General features: G+C 57.9%; 9 protein-coding genes across 9 annotated transcripts in view; 2 read left to right on the top strand and 7 right to left on the bottom strand.

The window, feature by feature from the left end:
* The window catches only part of CHGG_02449 (uncharacterized protein), a gene marked incomplete at both ends in the record, with an annotated part of 2,530 nt that extends 970 nt beyond the window's left edge, over window positions 1–1,560 (top strand). Inside the window, 2 exons of the mRNA XM_001228964.1 lie at window positions 69–1,319; window positions 1,402–1,560. Coding sequence (XP_001228965.1) covers window positions 69–1,319; window positions 1,402–1,560 — 1,410 coding nt within the window. The remainder of the gene's footprint in view (window positions 1–68; window positions 1,320–1,401) is intronic.
* A 330-nt stretch (window positions 1,561–1,890) lies between these two features.
* CHGG_02450 (uncharacterized protein) lies at window positions 1,891–3,973 on the bottom strand (the record flags this gene model as incomplete). Its single annotated transcript, XM_001228965.1, has 2 exons — window positions 1,891–3,791; window positions 3,856–3,973. 2 exons carry the CDS (start codon window positions 3,971–3,973, stop codon window positions 1,891–1,893), a joined length of 2,019 nt encoding a protein of 672 aa, XP_001228966.1.
* Window positions 3,974–4,508: 535 nt separating this feature from the next.
* Window positions 4,509–6,750, bottom strand: CHGG_02451 (uncharacterized protein; the record flags this gene model as incomplete). The annotated part of the gene is made up of 5 exons (XM_001228966.1): window positions 4,509–5,026; window positions 5,091–5,763; window positions 5,822–5,900; window positions 5,959–6,047; window positions 6,109–6,750. The coding sequence occupies 5 exons, from the start codon at window positions 6,748–6,750 to the stop codon at window positions 4,509–4,511; spliced, it is 2,001 nt and encodes a 666-aa protein (XP_001228967.1).
* A 1,351-nt stretch (window positions 6,751–8,101) lies between these two features.
* Window positions 8,102–10,106, bottom strand: CHGG_02452 (uncharacterized protein; the record flags this gene model as incomplete). The annotated part of the gene is made up of 2 exons (XM_001228967.1): window positions 8,102–9,621; window positions 9,989–10,106. 2 exons carry the CDS (start codon window positions 10,104–10,106, stop codon window positions 8,102–8,104), a joined length of 1,638 nt encoding a protein of 545 aa, XP_001228968.1.
* A 1,363-nt stretch (window positions 10,107–11,469) lies between these two features.
* CHGG_02453 (uncharacterized protein) lies at window positions 11,470–12,592 on the bottom strand (the record flags this gene model as incomplete). The annotated part of the gene is made up of 2 exons (XM_001228968.1): window positions 11,470–12,353; window positions 12,478–12,592. 2 exons carry the CDS (start codon window positions 12,590–12,592, stop codon window positions 11,470–11,472), a joined length of 999 nt encoding a protein of 332 aa, XP_001228969.1.
* A 727-nt stretch (window positions 12,593–13,319) lies between these two features.
* CHGG_02454 (uncharacterized protein) lies at window positions 13,320–14,156 on the bottom strand (the record flags this gene model as incomplete). The annotated part of the gene is made up of 2 exons (XM_001228969.1): window positions 13,320–13,744; window positions 13,925–14,156. The coding sequence occupies 2 exons, from the start codon at window positions 14,154–14,156 to the stop codon at window positions 13,320–13,322; spliced, it is 657 nt and encodes a 218-aa protein (XP_001228970.1).
* Window positions 14,157–14,566: 410 nt separating this feature from the next.
* CHGG_02455 (uncharacterized protein) lies at window positions 14,567–15,871 on the bottom strand (the record flags this gene model as incomplete). The annotated part of the gene is made up of 2 exons (XM_001228970.1): window positions 14,567–15,262; window positions 15,377–15,871. 2 exons carry the CDS (start codon window positions 15,869–15,871, stop codon window positions 14,567–14,569), a joined length of 1,191 nt encoding a protein of 396 aa, XP_001228971.1.
* Window positions 15,872–15,932: 61 nt separating this feature from the next.
* On the top strand, window positions 15,933–18,111 carry CHGG_02456 (uncharacterized protein; the record flags this gene model as incomplete). The annotated part of the gene is made up of 2 exons (XM_001228971.1): window positions 15,933–17,527; window positions 18,063–18,111. 2 exons carry the CDS (start codon window positions 15,933–15,935, stop codon window positions 18,109–18,111), a joined length of 1,644 nt encoding a protein of 547 aa, XP_001228972.1.
* A 1,167-nt stretch (window positions 18,112–19,278) lies between these two features.
* On the bottom strand, window positions 19,279–21,411 carry CHGG_02457 (uncharacterized protein; the record flags this gene model as incomplete). The annotated part of the gene is made up of 2 exons (XM_001228972.1): window positions 19,279–21,109; window positions 21,176–21,411. The coding sequence occupies 2 exons, from the start codon at window positions 21,409–21,411 to the stop codon at window positions 19,279–19,281; spliced, it is 2,067 nt and encodes a 688-aa protein (XP_001228973.1).
* Between the last annotated feature and the right edge of the window lie 383 nt (window positions 21,412–21,794).

A 21,794-nucleotide genomic window follows, 5' to 3' on the forward strand; every position in this document is an offset into this window, starting at 1 on the left:
AGGTGGTCGACCTCAGGCAGAAGATGGGCGAGATCGTGGAGGGGCTGAAGGGATGCTCCAACTTTGAGGGCGTGGTGTCCATCCCTCGGTACGAGGAGCCTAGGGATATCTCAAGCGTCCCCAAGGCAGAGACGCTGGCGTCGTTCCTCTCTGCCGCGCCCAAGAACGCCCCCCTGCCCGAGTTCGTCCGCGTCCCCTTCCACGAACCTTTCCTCATCTGCTACTCGTCTGGCACGACCGGCACCCCCAAGGCCATCGTCCATTCGATCGGCGGCATCCTCGTCAACTACTACAAGGAGGGCGTCCTGCACGAAGGGCTTAGCTCAGACAGCGTCACGCTGCAGTACACCACCACGGGCTGGATCATGTACCTCGCCAACTGTTCCATCCTCCTTCTCGGCGGACGCACCATCTTCTACGACGGCTCGCCGTTCCAGCCGGACGCCACCATCCTCCTACGGATTACCGCCGAGCAACAGGTCACCAAACTGGGCATCAGCCCGCGGTGGATGTTCGAGCTAGCCAAGGCCGGCCTCCGCCCGCGCGACATGTTCGACCTCTCGCGCCTGCACACCGTCACCTGCACGGGGATGGTACTGTCAGAGCAGCTCTTTGAGTGGTTCTACGACGTCGGCTTCCCAGCCCACGTGCACCTGGCCAACATCTCCGGCGGCACCGACATCGCCGGCTGCTTCGGCATCATGAACCCGCTCGAGCCCGTCTACGTCGGCGGCACGCAGGGCCCCTCGCTCGGCCTGCACGTCGCCATCTACGACTCACTGCAGCCAGACGGCGTGGTGGGCGAGGAAGTCCCCCACGGCACCCCCGGCGAGCTCGTCGCGGCCAACCCTTTCCCCAACATCCCCTGCTTCTTCTGGGGCGACAACCCCCCCACTACCAACACTAATAACAACACCAACACCAGCCCCGCCGCACCAGGCACCAAGTACCACTCGGCCTACTTCGCCCGTTTCCAACACGTCTGGGCCCACGGCGACTTCTGCGTGGTGCACCCCACCACGGGCAACATCACCTTCCTGGGCCGCGCCGACGGGGTGCTGAACCCGTCCGGGGTGCGGTTCGGGTCGGCCGAGATCTACTCGGTGGTGGAGCGGCGTTTCGCCGACCGCGTGCAGGACTCGCTGTGCGTCGGGCAGCGGCGGCCGCAGGACGCCGACGAGGCGGTGATGCTGTTCTTGCTGATGAAGCCCGGGGTCAGGTTTGAGAGGGGGTTGGTCAACGAGATTAGGAGGGCGATTGAGGTGGATTTGAGTAAGCGGCATGTGCCCAAGTATATCTTTCAGACGCCTGAGATTCCGGTAGGTTTGGTCTCTTTTTCTTGGTGTTGTGTTGCTGCTGGGGAGCATTGAGTGAGTTACTAACGATGATCTGATCATGCAGACAACGATCAACCTGAAGAAAGTCGAACTCCCCGTCAAGCAGATCGTTTCGGGGCGGACCATCAAGGCGAGCGGCACGCTGGCCAACCCGCAGAGCTTGGAGTACTACTACCGGTTCGCCAAGGTGGAGGAGTTGGTCGGGCCCAAGGAGAAGCTGTAACGTTTAGACGTTTGCAGTCCATTGGGAAACGGGGAGGGGCCCTGGTATTCGGTAGCGTAGACATTAGACCCATGGTCATATTTATTTTACCTTGCTCTTCCCAATCTACTACTTCCCCTTAATAACCCTTCTTATAGTAAGTGATCGATCCCGCAAATGCCCGGCGCCATCGCTATGCATGCCATGCCGTAGTACCCCCAACGGCGATATCGTGTCCATCCATCCATCCATCCATCCTAGACCGAGGCCGATACAAAAGATAATGCAGTATCCGTCCGTCGCTGAAACAAATACCTCCCACCCTCTCTCTTTTCTTCTCCCGCCCTCACCTCAATAATCATCGCTCATATCCATCATCGCATCCCCCTTCTCATCCCCCTCAAACTCCCCCTCACCACCACCACGCTTCCCACCCGCACCCCTCGCATTCCCCCTCATAACCGACTTCCCCTTCCCCCCACCACCCAACCCCGCCTCCGTCCACCTCGCCCTCCTCTCCATACGCATCCTCGCCGCCACCTTCTTCTCCTCCAACTCCATCTCAAACCGATCCATCTCCCCCCCACCACCCGCACCACCACCCCCTTCACCTTCTCCACGCTCGCCCTCCCCTCCACCCGCCAAGTCCAACTCCGTGCTCAACGCGCCCATCAAACTAGCCACATCGCCCACGGCCGACTCCTCCAGCGCCTTATTCAACAGCTCCGTGGCGATGGCATCCTGCGGATTGACGGCCAGCGCCTCATGCAGCACGCGGGCGGCATCGTCCGGCAGGCCCTTATCCAGCAAAATCAGGGCCTTGGCGCAAAAGACGGCGGCGTTCTTGCCGCCGTCGCGCAGCACGGTGTCGAACTCGTCGAGGGCCTCGTCGAGCAGGCGCAGGCGGCGGTAGGCGTGCCCCAGGTTGGTGCGGGCGCCGAGCCAGGCGTGGGGGTCGGCGCCGGTCTCGTCGGCGACGAGGAGGGCCTGCCGGAAGAACTTGGCGGCGTCCTTGAGGCGGTCCTGGTGGTAGAGCACGATGCCCATCTCGTTGAGGAGGAGCGGGTCCGCGCGGCAGAGCTGGTACGCCGATTTGAGGTATTCTTCGGCGGCTGTCATGTTGTTCATGGCGTGGTTCTGCATGCCGAGGAAGACTTGCGGGAGGTGGGTGCCGGTGAAGAGGCGGGCGGCGGTGGAGTAGGCCGTGATGGCCTGGTCGTGCTCGCCTTCGGCTGCGAAGGTGTGCGCGAACCCGATCCAGGCCGGGCCGAAGGTCGCGTCCATCATGGAGGACTTGCTGAAGTAGCGCCGCGCGTCGGCGATCTTAGAGGTCGCGAGGTAGTAGGTGCCGACGGCGAGCCAGGTGCAGGCGTGCTCCGGGTGGTTGTCGGCGAGGTCGTGCGCCACGAGGAAGAGCTCGTTCGTCTGCTTCAGCTCGTACAGGCAGGCGAGGTGGACGGGGTAGGCGGGGAAGTTGGACTTGTCTTCCTGGAGGACGGCGGCGGTGATGGCCAGCGCGTCCCGGAAGCGGCACTGGGTGTACAGCAGATCGGCACGGGCGAGGAGAAGGTCGGCGTTGTCCTCAAGCCCGTAGTGGGTGGAGAGAGACTCGACGGCGGCGTTGAAGGCGCGGGGACTGCCGTACTTGGAGAGCTGGGTCTGGTAGAGCATGTGCACGTAATCCCCCGGCTCCGTCCTCAGCTCTGGGTCGTCGCCCCCCTTGGGTGCCCGTGCCGTGTTGAAATCAAGCGACTGCATGAACTCGGCCTCCTCGTCGGGCGACATAAGCGAGTTGCGCACCAGCTGGGTAAACGCCTCGTAGCACTGCACGTCGATGCGCAGCGCGTCCTTGTACGCCTCCTTAGCCCGGTCAAAGGCATTCTCCTTGGCGTAGCAGAGCCCCCGGAGGTAGCACATGCCGGCCTCGTACCGCCTGGTCGACCACTCCTCCTCGCTGAGGTGGTCCGGCTGCCGCTCGGGGTTCTTGGATCCTGCCCGTGTGCCTCTTGACGCGGTTGTTCGGTGTGTCTTGCGCTTGGTGTTCGAGGTGAAGAGGTGGGCCGGGGTGAGCTCCCCCAGCAGGGCGAGGGCGTCGGAGAAGTTGTTCTGGCGGATCAGGCAGTGGGCGGCGAGGTAGCGGCAGGACGGGTTCGAGCTTATGAGGTTGTGTTTGCTCAGCAGATCGTGTGCGCGCGTGTAGTTGCCGGCGGCGAAGTGGACTTGGGCAAGCCAAAAGGCGTCGTTATCGTCTTCTATGGTTCGGAGTTTGATTCAGCGGGGGGTTCGAGGAATCGAGAATCGGGGGGTCTGTCCTACTTGTCATTGCCAACAGCTTGTCTCCGATAAAGATGGCCGACTCATACTGCGCCTTGTTGAGGGCATCCTGGCGCCAGTCACGGAGAAACCTCTCCATGTTGGGCTGCGGAGAAGCCATGGTTGTGTCGCATCGGCGTGATGAGGTCAGGATAGAGCTGTCGGGGTTTACTGAGCGGCGTGGAGTGTGGAATTGAGGCGGCCTGGCGATGATACGGGGTTTTGACAATGGGGGGTAAGTCAACTCGGGTCCTTACTGAAAGTCAACACTCCAAAAAGAAGTCCGATTTGGAGACGCGGTTGCCAAGGGAGAAAGCAACGGTGGGACGCGGCACTAAAGGCGGGGCGGAAGCCCAGTGAGTATGTAGTAAGCTTGGCATTTATAGGGCTTGGCAGTCGTCAGACAGGAGGTCTATCGTGTATCAGCCCATCGGTAACTTTCCTTTCCAAACACCAAACCGTCACAAGCATTCTGCATTCTGCGCTCCTCATCCTCATTCTCAAATCTCAAATCTCAAATCTCGTGCTTTTCTTCTCCAATTCATTCCCCGCATTTGACATTTGGTATTACATCCGTTTTCATATTCTCATCAACCCCCAATTCTAACGAATTACTGAATTACCCCTTTCTCTCTATTAACCCCCATACTTTAAAATTACAACTTGGGCTTCTTGCAGCCAGTGTCCTCCTGCGTCCTGTTACGCGGCTGGCCCAGGCCCAGGCAGCTCGCAATCTTGAAGAAGACGTCAATGTTGTTGTAGGTGCCGCCAAAGGTCTCCTGGCAGGGGCCCATGGCGTAGACGGGCACGTCGGTGAGCGAGTGCACGCCCTGGGACTGGTCGGTGGGCAGGGTGCCGTTGACGACGAAGCCGTTGGGGCGGTCCGAGTTGTTAACATAGACCGTGCCGTCGGCGCCGACGGCGGCCGGGGTGCGCGGCTTCTCGCCCACGCCGTACGACTCGCGGTGGTCCGGGTTGGCGCCGAGCCCGGCGGCGATCACGTAGCGCGGGTCCCAGTTGAGCGGGAAGTTGGCCCCCGTGCCGTAGCTGACGCCCTCCTTGGGCTGCGTGTACTGCGACAGGCCCGACCGCTCGTACACGCCGACGGCGTTGCGCTTGGACCGGTCGTCGTCTTGCGCAGCGGCGTACTTAGTGTCCGAGTTGCCAAAGACGTCTATGCGCATGTTGTTTAGTCGAGTGGGGCCATCAGTGGGAGAGGGGGGTTGTGTTCTGCTTACCAAAACCGTGGCCGTGGTCGGCCGAGACGACCACCAAGGTCTCGTCCAAGATACCGAGCTCCTCCAGCTTCGCAATGGTGGCGCGGACGGTGTCGTCCAGCTCGAGCAGGTCGCCGAGGGCGCGGTCGTAGTCGAGGGCGTGCATCTGCTTGTCGATCGAGGCAGCCTCGGACATGAGGAAGAAGCCCTTCTTGCCGCCGCGCTCGTGCAGGATGTCGATGGCCTTGAGCGTCATCTCCTTTTGGCCGGGCAGGTCGGTGGCGGGGCCCTCGCCGCCGGACGGGTTGTTCTTGAGCGAGGCCAAGTTATCAGTGTAGATGTTGCGGTCAAGCCATACAGGAAGGTTACTCCTGCAGAAAATGCCCAACGCCTTCTGATCGTTAGGGGCCGCCAGCAGGGCCGTCTTGTTCCAGCTGACCGAGTAGCCCTTCTTGGCGAACTCGGCGTAGTAGTCCTTGCCGTTCAGCGAGCCGGAGCCGGGAATGAACTGCTCGGCGCCACCGCCAAAGTAGGCGTCGGGGCCGTTGGTCTTGGTCCACGAGTAGTTGCTGACGCCGTTGAGCGCCTGGTCAATCAGAATGCCGTACTCACCACGGCGGCGGGTGTGGCCGCTGAGCGCGATCGGAGTAGCATCGGCGATGAAAGCAGTCGAGACGGCGCCCCAGGCGGAACCCTAGGTATTGACATTAGCAAACAGCACGCTCCCAAGGCAAAAGGACAACGTGGCCTACCCAGATACGGAACAGAAGCTCGACAATGGTCTCGACCTTGGGGTCGTCCTGCGGGTCGGGCGACGAGTCGGCATAAACACTGCGAATGCCGGTCAGTTCTAGAGCACCAGGCATGCGTCATCCTGGACCTAACTCACCCCATGGCGTTCACGGAGCTCTTGTGGCCGGTGTACAGGGCCGAAGCCGAGTTGGCGCTGTCAGTGATGTAGGTGTCGATCGAGTGAGACTGTTGCGCATGTGTCAACTCAATCAATTCCTAACTTCCAGACTGGCCTGTGCCGACTCACCATCTGGTGACCCAGGACAGGGAACTTGTCGAGGGCAAGCAGGGACTGGTACCGACCGTTGACGGTCTTGTGGGCCAGCAGGCGGGCGGCGGTGATCATGTTGGTGGTCATACCATCACCGATGAAGAAGATGACGTTCTTGGCCTTCTTCTTCATGGCCAGGGGACGGACAGTCCACTTGGCGGTCGTCGTCTTGCCATCGTAGTACTTGAGGGTGACGGTGTATTCGCCCGGCTCGTACAGGGCGACACGGCGGTAGGCCTTGGACGCGACGTTGACGACCGAGGGGGTGTTAGCGTCCTCGGCGAACAGGTCCTCGAACCAGGAGAAGGTCCATTTCTCCAGCTCGGGCTCGCTGTGCTTGAAGAAGTCGGCGATGCTCTTAGCCTTCTGGCCATCCTTAGCAATGGTGGCGGTGAACTTCTCGTCCGGCACGCCGTCGTTGAAGGCCTCGGAGCCGTTCTTGGGCGCGTGGATCTCGAAGCGGATGTCGAACTCCTGGCCGGGGAGGAAGTCCTGCTGGTCGGGGGGCAGCACGCAGCCGAGATCGGGGCATGTGCCGAGTCTCTGGAAGGTCTGAGCCGAGACGGCAGACAGCGAAGCTGCCAGGCACAGGGCGGCGGCGTTGGCCTTGAACATCATCTTGGCGGGTGACGCTGTAGTGACCGTGACAGTTAGGAAGCAAAAGCAAGCCGAACCGGCGATCAACAAGAGCGAGCAAACCTCACGAGAGCTGGGACAGCCAGCTGGAGCAACGCAGATCGGCAAGGCCCGCCCTGTTTATATCGAGTGCAGCAGCATTGCTGCAATTCTGCAGTGTACCCAAACAACGTGCCTTCCCATTGGCACTCCACATTAGATCGCCCACATGTCTTACCATTTCCCAGAGCCACGGGGGGATGGTCGATCGCCCGACTGGAAGCATGTCGACCGCGACCTTCCGCAAATGGAAACCGAGCCATCACTTACACGGTCCAACCGCACGGGAAATCACGACGAGAATCTGAGGCACGTGGTGCTCAAAGCAATCCTCCCAGCTGGAGATGACTGGGGACGACCGGGGACGACAGGGGCCAACTGGGAGCAATTGGGGAATGCCAGGCCTATTTCCGATTCCCGGCCATCCCCCACGAACCACAATCTTGAAAAAAATAGATCCTGGTTGGCATTGTTGGGGCACAGGCACAGCGGGGTCGAATTTGTCAACAGCTCCTTCTCGCGTGTTCCCGTCCCATGTGTCTTCCTCGATTGCCAAGTTGCCAAGACCTCTTCCCGGCCCCGGTCCTGAACGTGCTCCGGCCCGCAAATCTGATTGGCGACCGCCACACCCGGCCGCTCAACCACCGGCCCCAGCCTGCAGGAACCCAACTTCAGGCGTCCTGCGGGTTTTGATGAAGAGGTGGGCATGGTAGCAGCGGGTGGGTTGCATGCATGCGCGGGCAATTCAGTCATCCCCGGATGTCGGCCGCCGTCGCACGGGATGCGGGCCCATCGTTCGCGGGTATCCGGGCGATTGGGCCTTGCTTGTGTTGTGTTGCGTTGTGTTGTGTTGTGTCTGGTCAACCAAGGGAGTGAACGGTATGTGGTAAGGCGGGAGGTCAGGAGATGGAGGTCGGAAAAGAAGTGAAGGGGGGGGAGGCAAAAGTAGCAGGAAACAGACAAAACCAACAAACCCGTAAAACAGAAAACCGAGGGTGACAAGACGAACCACAAAAGGGAGGGAGGCAGGGAAGGCTAAATAACCCCCCGAGCTGACTCTCAAGCCAATTGGAGCCCCCACGATATCTCCCCTTGGATCGTCCTCTTGAGACATTCCCCAGGAACGCCATCAAGCCACGCCGAACACGAATCTGTCCACGGCGGTCTCACCCCTCCAAACCCACGCCACCACCAACGCCACGCTCCCAATCCAACAACCTCCTCCTTCCACTAACTAACTAACTACCCACCCAACCCAATCCATCCCCACCAACAAAACAAACCAGCTACCTACCTAACCTTTACTCCCAAACTCAGTCGGCACCATATCCCCCCTCCTCCTCCCGCGCCTCCTCGCCCTCCTCGCCTCCTCCTGCTCGCGTATCCACGCATCCGTCTCCTCCGTCTTCCGCTTCGCTTTCGTCTCGAGCAGCAAGCTCGGCGGGGGCAGCGCCGACGGCCGGAACCGCCCGAAGAGCGAGTCGTCGCTGGGCGCCTCGACCGAGCCGCCGCATGAGTTGGGGAGCGGTAGGGGCATGTTGTTGTTGTTGCTGATAAAGAGGTGCGCCGGGTTGTGGACGACATCCGCGTCCAGGTAGGTTTTGGCGTCGAAGTGGTCGGCGAGGAAACGGCCTAGCGGGGTGGAGGTTGTGGGTGCGGTGAGAACTTGATTTGTGGCGCGCTGGACGGGGAAGATGCGTGACAGGGGGTGCGGCGCGAGGAGAAACCACTCTTGGTAGGTGTACTCGTCTAGGGAGGTGTCCGGGGGGACGGTGGCGTCGTAGTAGTTGTCGTCCTCGATGCGCAGACCGAGGCGCTCTGCGATGACGTCTAGGTGGGTGACAGAGATGTAGACGCCGCGGGCTTCGGGGAAGCCGCGGATCTCAAAGCAGAAAGGGAGGAGGGGCTTGAGGATGCCGGGGTCGAAGTCTGGAGAAGCGAGGTTCTGCAAGTACTCGAGGTTAACCAGGCCGTAACGAGAAAGGTATGGCACCGGGAAGCTGAGGCTGAACTGGATCGGCCTTTTGATGTAGTAGTTGGATGGCAGGGCGAGGAACAACCTGAGCCCGAGATTGTAGTTGGCGTGCCGTTTCTGCATGTGATCCTTGAAGTACGAGTAATCCTTGGCGGTGACCGTACCGTCACATATGCAAGGCTCAAGGGCCGCGAACGCCGTTTCGATTAGGGACTTGACCTGGGCGGTGGACGGTACCCTACTTGCGCTACGGACTGCGTCCTTGGTCAAGTACTCCTTGACATCCCTGACATTCAGGTACGATACGTCCTGCTGAGAAGTGTGTCTGAAATCGAAGCCTTTGGATACCGAGATGACCTTGGGCTCATCCATATCAGGGGATAGGCTGATGTCCGAGCGGTTGCATACCTCCTGTGCGGTACAAGGCCAGTTGTCGCCGCTGAATTCTGAGAGGTACTGCCAGAGGCCGTCCAGGTGCTCGTCTCCCGTCCAGCATTTGGGCAATGCTGCCCTTTGTCCTAGGAATTCCTGGACAGTCTGAAAAACCTGGAAGCAGTCGTTTTTGGCCCGCGTCATGTCTCCGGTAGCCTCAGAGAAACCCGCGGGGAGAATGTCGGAGTCCGGGTCGCAGGGCCCAGAGACAAACACGGCGGATAGGCAGATATCGTTGTGAACGATACCGAACTGGTGGAGCTGCGCAACAAATTTCAGGAGGGTTCGAAGAAGCCTACGAGCTACTTGCGGCGTGGCCAGTTCGCAAACCTCTTCGATCGAGAAAAGGTCTTCTTGGTACCGACTAACTAAACCCAGCGCGTCCCCGATCACGCGAACAGATTCGTCTAGTATGAAAGGGCCATCGACCTAGGGTTGTAGGGCGTCCGTATCAGTACGAGCAGTGGCTAGGACAGCTAAGTGGGAAGTCTTCTGTCTTTTTTCTTTTGTTTTTTAAAAAAAAGAAAGAAAAAGAAAAAAGACAAAGCATTAAACCTCAAGGAATGATGCAAAGAATTGAAACAAGAGGGGAGAAAAAAAGGGGCTGAGACTGGTCTTGTTTTTTCGACCAAGACACACATCGATTTTGCGTCGGGCGGAGTCGCGGCCAAAGAGGAAGCAGGTAGGCAATCCGGCTTTGGTTTTCTCATAAGAAAGCTATGGCGTCACTAAACAGATAACTCCAATGTCAGGGGAGGCATCGTTCGTCTGCACCGTCGAAGTAAATCTTGAATCGTCCTCGTCCTCGCCGTCTCCGTCGCCTGTGTCCACACCACATGGGGCCGATGCTGAGAGCCAACGACACATGGAAGGGTCGTTGAGCCTCGACCATTCCTGGTATATCTACAAGCTTTTGGTGACAACGAAGACCGAACCTTCGCCTTCCCACGCTTTCATCAACCGCCGCCCAGTCTCTGGGCCTCGGGCTGTTGGCGTTTCTCGTGTCACGCCCCACAGTAATATGTAAGTGGTAAGTGTGTCCGGCGACATTGAAGCGTTGAGGGGCCACACGATCTGTGTAAGTTTGGTGGTAATGGAACGTAATTACACCATCCAAGAGACGTTATAAATGCAATCATGCGCCCTCGCTTCTGTATCGCCCTCTCAATATTTACATCACCCACGCGCATCTTCCTGATCAATCGCCCCAGGAAGGATCGGAGCAAAAAGAAACTCGGACCTCAACACCACAAAGCCCGCGCAACCAAGTGATCGCCATTTGCGCGATAGGGTTTGACATTGCATTTCCGCCGAGGACGTGGGAAGAGACGGGCAGCGAAGTGTAATGACTTCCCCACACCCAGGTATGAACTCTCATCATCAACATAAATTTAGTTTAGCAGGGAATTAATCGTCTTGCAGTACACCCAAACTCGGGCACCTGCGCGACCACCAGTCCAGATTTCGGCCGTGCTACGATGCGGCGGAATCTCCATCGGCGTATCCGCGGGTCCGGCTTCAGGCACTGGATCTGCTGTCCGAGTTGAGCTATGCCTGGAAGGGCGACCTGGCCTTTCTTCTCAACGATCTCTGATTAAGGAGAGAGGCTGGTTTTTGGTCGCCGTTCTGCTTTGCTCCTGCAGCAGATACGCTGTCGCCCATACGAGTCGAACGTTCGCGGCAGACGGCACTATGTGGATGAGTCGGGGTCTCCGACTGAAGTTGCCCACCACCGACTGTGGGGTTATTTTGAGTAGAATCTGCGTCTCGAAGAAGGCCGAAGCGGTCTGAGTGACCATTGTAGGAGTGTCAACTGCGGCCCGTCGAGATGACCTGCCAGGATAGTTGGCTCGGGTACGTCCTTATCATGCCCAAGGGCCGCACGATCAAACATTAGGTAGGTCAAAGTAGTTTAGCAACATTTACACGGGGGTAAGCACTCGTGGCGATATCATTGCGGTCGTACAAACAGTGAGCATCATCCATTTACCTCATCCATGATCATCAGTTCAAATAGCAGAGCATTTGGGATTTTAACAGGGAGCCGAGACAGCGAGGCGGGTATCCCCTAGTTAGAAAACCGGTATATACCTCAAGCCGGTCCCTGAGGAACTTCAGGTACCCACCCCTTGACAGTTGCATGTCAACCTACGTGTGCTATAGTCGGCAAATGTGACTTTGGCGACGAGCGAGTATCCACACTATTCCTGACTGCGCCGAAGAGAGGTTCTACTAAGATGCCGCAACCATCGTCCCTAATCCGACAACACCACTCCCAGCTCCCTCAAGCCCTCCGCGAGCCCCCTCGCCTCCTCGACATCAAAGTTCCCATCCCGTAAACAAGAAGAATGAAACCACACCCCATCTCCCAATCCACCTCTCCCTTCCCCTCCCAAACCCTCAACCAACCCCACCAAATTCCCCTTCCTAGCCCCTCCCCCAACAACCACCTCCACCCCTTCCCGCCCAGCAACCCTCACCACCTCCCCCAACCGCCCAACATTCCCCACCGCATCCCCCCGCCCCCCCGAAGTCAACACCCCATCAAACCCAACCCCCTTCACCTCCCCCACCACCCCCTCCACCCCAGCAGCAGTAGCACCAGCAGAAAAAACATCATCTACCGCCCGATGCAACACACACCGGAACCCAAACCCACCCGCCAGCCTCACCAACTCCCGGTTCCGCTCCCCATCCAGCACGACCTCCCTACCACCACCACCACCACCGCCACCGCCACCGCCACCACCACCGCCACCACCACCATCACCATCACCATCACCATCACTACGGCAGCGACGTAGCACGCCCAGCACAAACCCGTCGCCGAGCGCGGGGGACAAGAGGCCCGAGGTGCCGAATTGGTGGATGGAGAGGAGCATGTCGGTGAGTTCGGCGGGGGTGTAGAGGAAGTCTTGTTGTCGTTCTTGGGGGCGGGAGGGGGTGATGGTGGTGGTGGTGGTGGTGGGTTGAAGAGGGGGAGGGGGGCCGCGGGGGCGGATCATGATGCGGATTGGGATGCGGTGGGGGGGAGGGGGGGTTGTGGTTGAGGTTTGGGTTTGGGTTTGGGTTTGGTTGGGGGTGAGGGAGGCGAGGAGGGTGGTGAGTTCGTCGAGGGTGGGGGTTGTTCCGCCGAGGGCTGTGGTGAAGGGGGAGGGTTAGCTTTCCGGGGATGCGAGGCATGGTGTCATGGCTGTGTTTGTAATGGGGGGGTAATAGAAAGAGTAAAGGAAGGCTACAGGGGGAGAGGGGGTGTTGCGTACCGTAGGATCCGGCTCGGTTGAGCTCAAGGCGACTGGCTCCGAGCGACACTGCTAATGGGCCGTCATCAGGGCCGAATATGGGCACCTCCAGCCTGGCACGAGCTCCAGAGGACATGTTAACGGTTGGTGATGGATGTGATGTGGCCGTTGGTCAATGACACTGAACAAAGAATTGGTAGCGTCGAAGAAGTAAGGGCTGCGATGATGGCGTGATTCTGACACTCGCACATGTCACACTGACATAATTGTAAACCTGTCTCCTGGATCATAGTGTTGTCATCATCCCATGATCTCGGCAACGATGTCATTGCCCTAGACATGATCCTCGCCATCTGATTACCCCGCAGGGAATGACCCGCATGGTAACCCGGTTCTCGGCATGCACGATCCGATCTTCCACAAAGCTTATCTCGACTACAATAGCAACACGTGTAGTCACGACTCGTGACAGTAACCACTACACGCGTTAGGGTGAGTCACGAAAATCCGCGTTCCTTAGCAAGCACCGTGTGAACTCCCAGCCACAAACCCAACTGGGAATCAAGAATCAAACAAACTCGATCAAACCAAACTCCAAAACTGGTCACAGTACCATAGGGTCAGGGTAATGGAACAGGAGCCCAGTGAAAGCAGCGACTTGGATTGATTCCCTCCCCCTTAAAGACTAGAAGTGAAAGTATGCTAGATGCCCTAGAGCCACTCCCGTCGGACAAGCAAGGGTGTCCTCCAGCAAATTGCCGCAGCAATTAGTGTTGACGTTTGGCTGTACCCGTTTCCTCCCATCTGTCTGCCAAAAAAAACAAGTACGCTGCCGAGGCCCGATGCATCATGGCCAGCGCCGCTCAGTAATAGGGGTAGCTGTAGCCCTGGAGGGGAGCCACGGCATCACCCATCTGGGGAGGAGGCGGCTGGACCATGAACAGGCTGCCATCTACTGTCTCTGCGGTGGCCGAACGGTCGTGGTTAGCCATGAACTGGTTGTGGTGGTACTGGGGCGGCGGTGGCAGGAATCTAGGGGGAGCGAAGCTCGCGCCCGCTGATGGGACCGTCGACTTGGGAGCCGGGTCGTGTGTGCGGTAGGATGGGGCCGTGGGGTACTGACAGTTGATGACGATGGGTTCGGGCTTCACGCCGTCGTTGGAATCGATCTCGATAGGAGACTCGGAACCGCCGGTAGCGTCCGACTTGGAGGCAGTGTCGGACTGGCCCTCCTTGAGCTTCAGGCTACGGGCACGTTCCTCCTCCTTCTGCTTCTTCAAGCCCTGCTCTAGACGCATGGGTCAGTCGCTAGTCTGTTAGGTGGTATGAAGTCTGCGGGAGGTTGGATCTATACCATGCCTGTAGTACTTCATGGCTAGCTTACCGATGTTCGGCGACATGCGACCAAGGTAGGTGTTTTGAAAATAATGCTCAACTGGCGAAAGCTAGTTAGTTTGCGGTCGCTAACCTGCGGCGCGGGCTGCTGTCGACAACACAAGAGATCGAGACTTACAGACACACAGAGGAGTATACTTGCGACGAGCGTCAACGCCCATACCCTTGGTCATGCCCTGAGCGACCCAACCCCAGGACTTCTCCTCGCGGCCCTTGATGTCGCGGCCAAGGCGCTTCGGGGAGTTGGGGATCAACTGCTCCCAGTAGAGGAGTTCCTCCTGACGGGACCAAGTTTTACCACCCATGGTGGTGGTTGGGGAAAAAGGAGATGAAAAAGTAGTAGTGTTTTGTGTTAACTGGGTGAAGATCGAAGGGAGCAGTCACTGCTGATTGCTCAGAAAAAGTGTGCGATTGGAGAGGGAAGAAGAACTGTGATGGAGAAAACTGCTAGGGTTTAAGTAGCCGAGCAGCCGCCCCGGTGAACAGCCGTCCGATCTTTCTTCTGATCACAATAGAGCCGTGTGCTGGAGTGAATGGCCACAGTCACCTGGGCCAGCGATTGTGCCTGGGCCCCATCAATGGAAGAGAGCCCATGCCAAAGGCGGTGACTGACCCTGCCGTCCGAACTCCAGGGGCTCCAGGTCTCCAGGCTTGGGGCTGCAGCCTATCCTATGGACAGCCAGCTTGTGCCCATAACTCCCAGCAAACTCGAGCCTCAAAGGCCGCGGGGCCAAGAGTTTATCATTCCAGAGGTAGCGCCACGGGCAGTAGGGCCCACGCGGCCGAGGGCCCTTTGAACAATCCCTTGTTCAGCGGCCACATAGGGCTTACGTGTTCCAGCAGTCCTACCACTGCTGCTGCCCAGTGACCCACTCGCACCGGGAGTACTGGCCGCCCGTGACCGATAAAATCCGATGTTTACCATCGCACTCTTACTCAAAAGGATTTGAGGGCTCGGGCGCCGAATATCCTCGAGAGAGGAGGGAGGGCCCGAGCCTCCTTTCGATCCTTGAGAACTAAACATGGCGTCAGTGCGGGGGTCTAAGAAGCCACGAAGCCATCTGATGCTCACAATGCTCTTTTGCTCTAGCGGCACAATCCCGTTCTTGACCCAGACGCCCCAGCTGCCCATCATGTTGGCCAGCATCATGTCAGTCGCCAGTCGATCGCCCACAATGGCGATCTGGTGGGGGCCTGTCACTCCCGTTTCCGGGTGCTGGCGAAAGTACGACATGATCTCGTCACCACACCCAGGCTTCTTCACCGTGTGGGCAAGGACACTGACTCCAGTTGATGCCTCAACCGCTGAGGCTAGCTTGCCATTGACATCGTAGCTTGTCGCACCGGCGGTGTTTGATACAATTAGGAGACGGCGACCTGGATAAGCTGCTCGTAAGGCCTCGAACCGACCCTTTTCAGTCTTAGTATTATATTATAATTCTCAAGCCATACAGCACTAGAAATAATACAACAAAGCATGTTGGGAGAGCAAGATGGAGAACTAGAGCACGATGGGCAATAATACCTTGTATGGCTCATGGACCTCATTATGGTCTGGGATTGCAAAACAATCGTCCTTGTCTAACACCACAGCCCTGATGTCGACCTGCCTGCCATTTCTAGAGAAGGCTTTGTTGAGTGGTATGGGCAGGTCATCAAAAGTTGCGACTGTGGTATGAGGAAGGCACAGCGAAGGCTTCGCTAAAAGCTTGAAAATGTTGAGCGATGCTGACAGATTCAGGTTCATATTGCACCGCCAAAAAGGCTCTAATCGAGCCAAAAAGATCCAATTGGGAAGAATGGGAAAATTTATGCAAGTTAAAGAGAGAAGATGCGATTTTGGTGGGAAGGAACCGAAATTGTTCGTGACTGCTTGCACTGACTTGCTCACTGTAAAAAAGGGTTGAAGTTGGAGGAGCTTGGGCCACCCTCTGCTGCTGTGGGAAATCTGGGGCAGTCGCGTTCTCGGGCCTGGGCGCGTCTCGATTGATGGAACCCACTCCTGTCCAAGTCCCTGCATCATTACGAATAGAAGATGGATTGTTTTGGCCACGATTCAAACCCCGAGCTTAGGTGACAAGATGCCGCGTAGGAAAACCATAACAGAGGCGCCGGCGCCCCCTGCTTCTCGAAAGCGCGATCTACCCGCCGACCCATACGAAGTCCCTGACGAAGCTGAGACCCCAAGACGACGAAGACGCCTCGAAAACAGCCTTGCGGTTAACCTCGAGGATGTCGAGGAAGAAAATATCGATGTTGAGGGGGCCGAGTCCACTATCGAGTTGACCCCCGCCAAACGGCGAGGGCGCCCTCCGAAATCTGCAACTACGGGAACGCCAAAAGCTCAAGCGACGACGCCTTCAACCAAGCGACAGAAGACGGTCGCCGAGACCCCGGTGAAGCTGACTGGTATCAACACCCCTAGTAGACGGAATATTGCCGACAGGTCAGCCAGGAGGAAAAGCGCCAGGGCCTTGATAGACCGTGTGATAGGGGGCACCGTCAGCGATGACGAGGTGGAAGAAGGGGATATTGCACGAGAAATCTACGAATCGAGCGAGGATGAGGAGGCCGAGACAGAGGGGCAACCTGGGGTAGAGGAAGGCCAAGAACCTACAACGCCTTCAAAAACCCCAGGGAGAAAGCGCAGGGCCACGGGGCGGAAGAAATCACCAACCCCTCCTCGCGATCTGCCTCCTCACGAGCAGTACTTTTACCAAAACAAAGCCGGCTTGGCCAAGACATCCAACAACACCCTATCCTCACTGGACCTTCTGAAACACGAAGAATACTTCTCTATCCTTCGTCAACTCAAAGACCCCCACGCTGGAGACGTCAACTTCCTCCAGTCTCTCCACGCCGAGTCCTTCCCCCAATGGGCCTTCGAGCTCTCCCAGGGGTTCAGTACCTGCCTCTACGGCTACGGCTCCAAACGCCGTCTACTCCATAACTTCGCCACCTACCTCTCCTCCCAAAACCCTTCACACAAAATTGTCATCATCAACGGCTACGTCCGCACCCTCACAGCCCGCGACATCCTCGCCACCCTTACCTCCGCCCTCCCCTCCCTTGCCCCAGGGGGCGGAGGAAGCACAGGCAACCCTTCCACAGCCATCCAAACCCTCCTCACCAACCTCACCAATCTCCCCACCTCAGCCGACAACCCCCCCACCACACTCACCATCCTCCTCAACTCAATCGACTCCCCCACCCTCCGCACCAAACCCGCCCTGCAATCCCTCCTCTCCACACTCGCCTCCCACCCACAGATCCACCTCGCCTGCACGGCCGACACGGCCGACTTCGCGCTGCTCTGGGACGCGGCGCTGCGCGCGGCGCTCAACCTGGTCTTCCACGACTGCACGACCTTCGCCCCGCGCGCCCCCTGCGAGCTCGACGTCGTCGACGAGGTCCACGAGCTCCTGGGCCGCAAGGCCCGCCGCGCCGGCGGCAAGAGAGGTGTCGCCTTCGTCCTGCGCAGTCTGCCCGAGAATGCGCGCGCGTTGTTTCGGTTGTTGGTCGGGGAGGTGTTGGTGGCGGCGGAGGAGCAGGGGGTTGGTGGTGGTGCTGGAGGAGGGGATGGGGAGGTGGCGGTGGAGTATCGGATGGTGTATAACAAGGCGGTGGAGGAGTTCATTTGCAGTTCGGAGATGGCGTTCCGCACGCTGCTGAAGGAGTAAGTTATCCCGCTTAAACCCCCATTTGACCGGCCATATTGCAAAAGGATAAGGGCTAACTCGCACCGCAGATTCCACGACCACCAGATCATCACCAGCCACAAGGACTCTATTGGCACGGAGCTGCTCAGTCTTCCGTTCCGGGGAGACGAGCTTGAATCCATTCTAGAGGAGCTGACCACATGATGTGATGTATAGCTTTGAAATGGTTGTAACTGCACCATTGGGCGGAGTTCTGGGGGCGCGGACTGCTTGGATATCATGTAGGGTAAAGAGCGTAGGGCCATAAACCATTAGAGAGACATGGCATGTCATTGTCCACGATGCATGTATTTATCTGTGTCAGCGCGTGATGGATGTCTATCGAAAACCACAATGCCGGTCGGTCACTTTGACGCAAAGAACAGTTAGTTGTATGTCTGGCCTGCGTTGTACGGTCTTCTCTATTGTATTTGCCTGGTGCAGTAGATCATGTTGGCTGACCTCCAGCTTCAGAACAAACTATATCAACTGACACAACCAACCCAATGACAGCCTGAAGAAGGTCGGCTTGCTCATATCCGCCAAGCATGTGAAGAGCTGAGTGGAGCAAAAAATGCCCTTCCTTAAGCTCACCCGCAGAGTTCTCATCATCTTACTTTACGGGGTTCAAGGAACTAACAGACAGCGACCACAAAGCCCTCACATGCCAGAACGAGATCGCAAGTTTCGGTTAAGCAGTCTAGGTTTACTCGTCAGGTAGCACAAAGACACGATGGAAGCATAGCACATAGCACAGGCAACGGATCAGGACGAGAGCCCTTATTAGGCCACGAAAAGATAATAGTAAAGTGGTTTTTTTGGTCGGACTCCTCAGTACGGACTGTAGTTTGAAGCCACGAAGAACCGAAGCCACTGCTCGAATAATTCGCTCGGTCGAGAAAACCGAGGCCCTGCAAAAGCCTGACCCATTGCGCACCCATTTTCCTGCGCGCTGCCCGTCCTTCGCAGATCATCGGCTGTGTCCCAGTGCCAACGATGAGAGCCAAGAAGCATTTTCCCCTCTTCCGGCCGAAATCATCAAAGGGGTATCATGCTCCGTCAACCGCTCCCAGTCCTCAACAGACCTGCCGAAAAATTACCAGTCCATCTCTCAGGCACTTCAGGAATGCCTCCTGTAATCCTCCCTAGACCTGAGACCACCTGGCCAAAGTCGGATCGCTGTGCCGACCAGAGATAAAGCCGAGAAATCCACTTTTGTCTATGAGATGATGTCGTGAAAAGGAAAAACTGAAAACAGATGAAAAAAGCCTGCGGCGTGCCATGACCCCCATTTCTATGTGAACGCATTGAGCCCTCTCCGTAAAAGCAGGCCAAGGGCAGAAACATGACGATCGTGAAGGTTGATAAAAGATCTCGTGTCCAGATCAAATCAACCGGGCCTGCAATGCATGCCATCCGTAGCATGAGCGCGCAGGGCGTTGTTGACGTCCCAAGCCTTCTGGTCTAAGGGTATCAAATCGTCGAATAGAGTCGTCCCGTTTCCGTAAACAGGAAAACCCAGTCTATCGTCAAAGCCAGAGAGAACCTCGGCATCGAGTCCTGTTGGGCTCTAGTCGGAAATGATAAGCCATGTTCGCCGCATTAGAAATTCCGGAAATTCCGAACGTGAAATCGAAAGCAAGGCGACATATGCGAGAAACGATGACAAAGAAAGAAAAGTCGATGCGCCGCGTAAAGAACGGGGCCGCGGTATGGTCTCTGGAATGGTTTACCACCAGGACTGGCCACCGGCACCACCGGGGTTGCCGTAGCCACCGCCGTAGCCGCCGCTGTATCCGCCGCCATAACCACCGCTCTGGGGGGCACCGCCATAGCCACCGCCGCCACCGAAGCCGCCACCACCGCCAGAGCCGTGCTGACCACCACCGAAGCCGCCGCCGCCGCCGCCGAAGCCTCCACCACCGCCGCCATACTTGCGGAAATCGGTGTTACCGCCACGACCGCCGCGACCACGACCGCCGCCACCACGGCCACGGCCGCCACCGCCGCCAAAGGACGACTCGCGGGCGATGGTCTCGAGGAAAGCAGGAACCTCCTGGTTAGCTTCCTTGAGGAGGTCAAGAAGCTCCCGGACGATACCGCGGTTGCCACGGTTGAAGAAGGCAGTAGCGATACCCGTGTTACCGGCACGACCAGTACGACCAATACGGTGCACATAGTCGTCAACATCAGTGGGAAGGTCGTAGTTGATGACGTGGGTGACGTTGGGAATATCGAGTCCACGAGCAGCAACAGCAGTGGCGACCAGGATGGGGCACTTGCCGTTGCGGAACAGCTCTAGAGCGCGCTCACGCTCACGTTGGGTGCGGTCACCGTGAATCGAGGTGGCGGGGAAGTTTTGGTTGATGAGGAAATCCGACAGGGAATCAGCCATGCGCTTGGTCTCGACAAAGATAAGCGTGAGACCGCCGGCGTGGGTGTGCAGAATGTCGAGGAGGACGGAACGCTTGTCGACGTCCTCGACGTATTCGACCTTCTGGGTGATGTTTTCCGAAGTAGAACCAACACGACCGACAGAAAGGAAAACGTAGTCGTTGAGGAAGTCCTGGGCAAGCATTTGGATGTCGCGAGGGAAAGTGGCCGAAAACATGAGCGTCTGGCGCTGGCCGGTGGTAGGCATGTCTTCACCCTGAACAATGCGGCGAATCTGGGGCTCGAAACCCATGTCCAACATGCGATCAGCCTCGTCAAGCACGAGGTACTTGATGTTGCAGAGCGAGATGCGACCACGCTCTATGAGGTCGACAAGTCTACCAGGGGTAGCAACTAGAAGATCGCAGCCGCGCTCCATCTGGCGGAGCTGGGAGCCAATATCGGCACCGCCGTAGACGACGCAAGGGCGCACCCAGGAGCGGTAAGCAAACTTGCGAGCTTCCTCGTAGATCTGCGAAACCAGCTCACGGGTGGGGGCCAGGATCAAGGCAGTAGGGTAAGCCTTGCGCTGGCGGTAGCCGCCGCCGCTCTGAGCGGGAATAGGCGAAGGGCCTTGGGTGAAAGACTGGTGCATGATGGGGAACAAGAAACCACCGGTCTTGCCGGAGCCGGTCTGGGCGCAGGCCATCAGATCACGGCCATTGATGACAATGGGGATGGAGTACTTCTGAACTGGAGTAGGGATCTGGTAGCGAGCGAGCTCAATGTTGGAGAGCAGGTGAGCATCCAGCGGGGGGTTGCTAAAAGTGAGGACCGGCTCAGGCACGTCACGGCCGGAGGGATTGACCGGGATATCGTCGTACTTCTCGAAGTTGATGCCGGTGTGCTGCTTGCTCGGGTCGTCGGCAGTGCCAAAGAGGTCACGCTCCAGGCGAGGGTCGCTGTTACCAATGACGTGCTTGCCCTCGATCCACCGGCCTTCGCCGCGGCCAACACCACCACCCATGTTACCACCGCCGCCGCCGCCAGCGTTAGGTCCGCGGTAAGCATTGCGGTTGAAGCCACCGCCGCCCCGGGGGCCGCCCCAAGGCTGAGGGCCAGGGCCATTTTCGTATCCGCCGCTCCAGTTGCCGCCGCCACCAGCGCGCGCATCAAAATTGTTATTGCTACTAACGAGTTAGAATTGAATGCTGTACCGCTGCAGGTGTGCTGCGGGTTTTTTCATGACTTACCCGGCCCAAGCGCTGTTGTTGAGGCCACCCATGGGGCTAGAGCCCGGACCCGGCTGAGGGGGAGAGTTCATGGGGGGGGACGCAATGGGGCTGCCCGGAGAGCCGGGGGCGCTCATCTTGCCGCGCATGTGGGGAGGAATGTAGGAACGAGCCGTGGGCTGCTGGCCAGGGTGCTGGCCCGGCTGGGGAGAGCCAAGGGACAAGTTGCCCATGTCGCCGTTGAGTTGGTCCGCCATGATTGTGGTCGAGGAAGGGTCGGCCGAAAACTGGTAGGTCGGTTGTATTTTTCGTCTCTCGAAAAGAACGCGTTGTTCAAATGAGAGTGGTCGAGTAACGAAGTCGGTAAGACTCGGAAAGAACGCAGGGAAAACGGATTAAAAAGCGAAAACAAAGACGAAACTGGCGTCGCTTCAAGGTCGCGTTCTATGATGTTGCTTGGGGTCGCTCGTCTCAAATAACGAATTATTAAGAGGGAGCGTTGTTTCTCCTACGATCCTTTCGAAGAACCCGAAATGCAGATTCTCAAAAGGAAAACGAAGGACGATTGTAAAGAGAAATACGATTCAAGGGGCTGGATTCAAGAATCCTTGTGTGGTAGGAGGAAGGAGGAAGAATTTTT

Source organism: Chaetomium globosum, genomic scaffold (assembly GCF_000143365.1).
Source record: "Chaetomium globosum CBS 148.51 scaffold_2 genomic scaffold, whole genome shotgun sequence".
NCBI lineage: Eukaryota > Fungi > Ascomycota > Sordariomycetes > Sordariales > Chaetomiaceae > Chaetomium > Chaetomium globosum.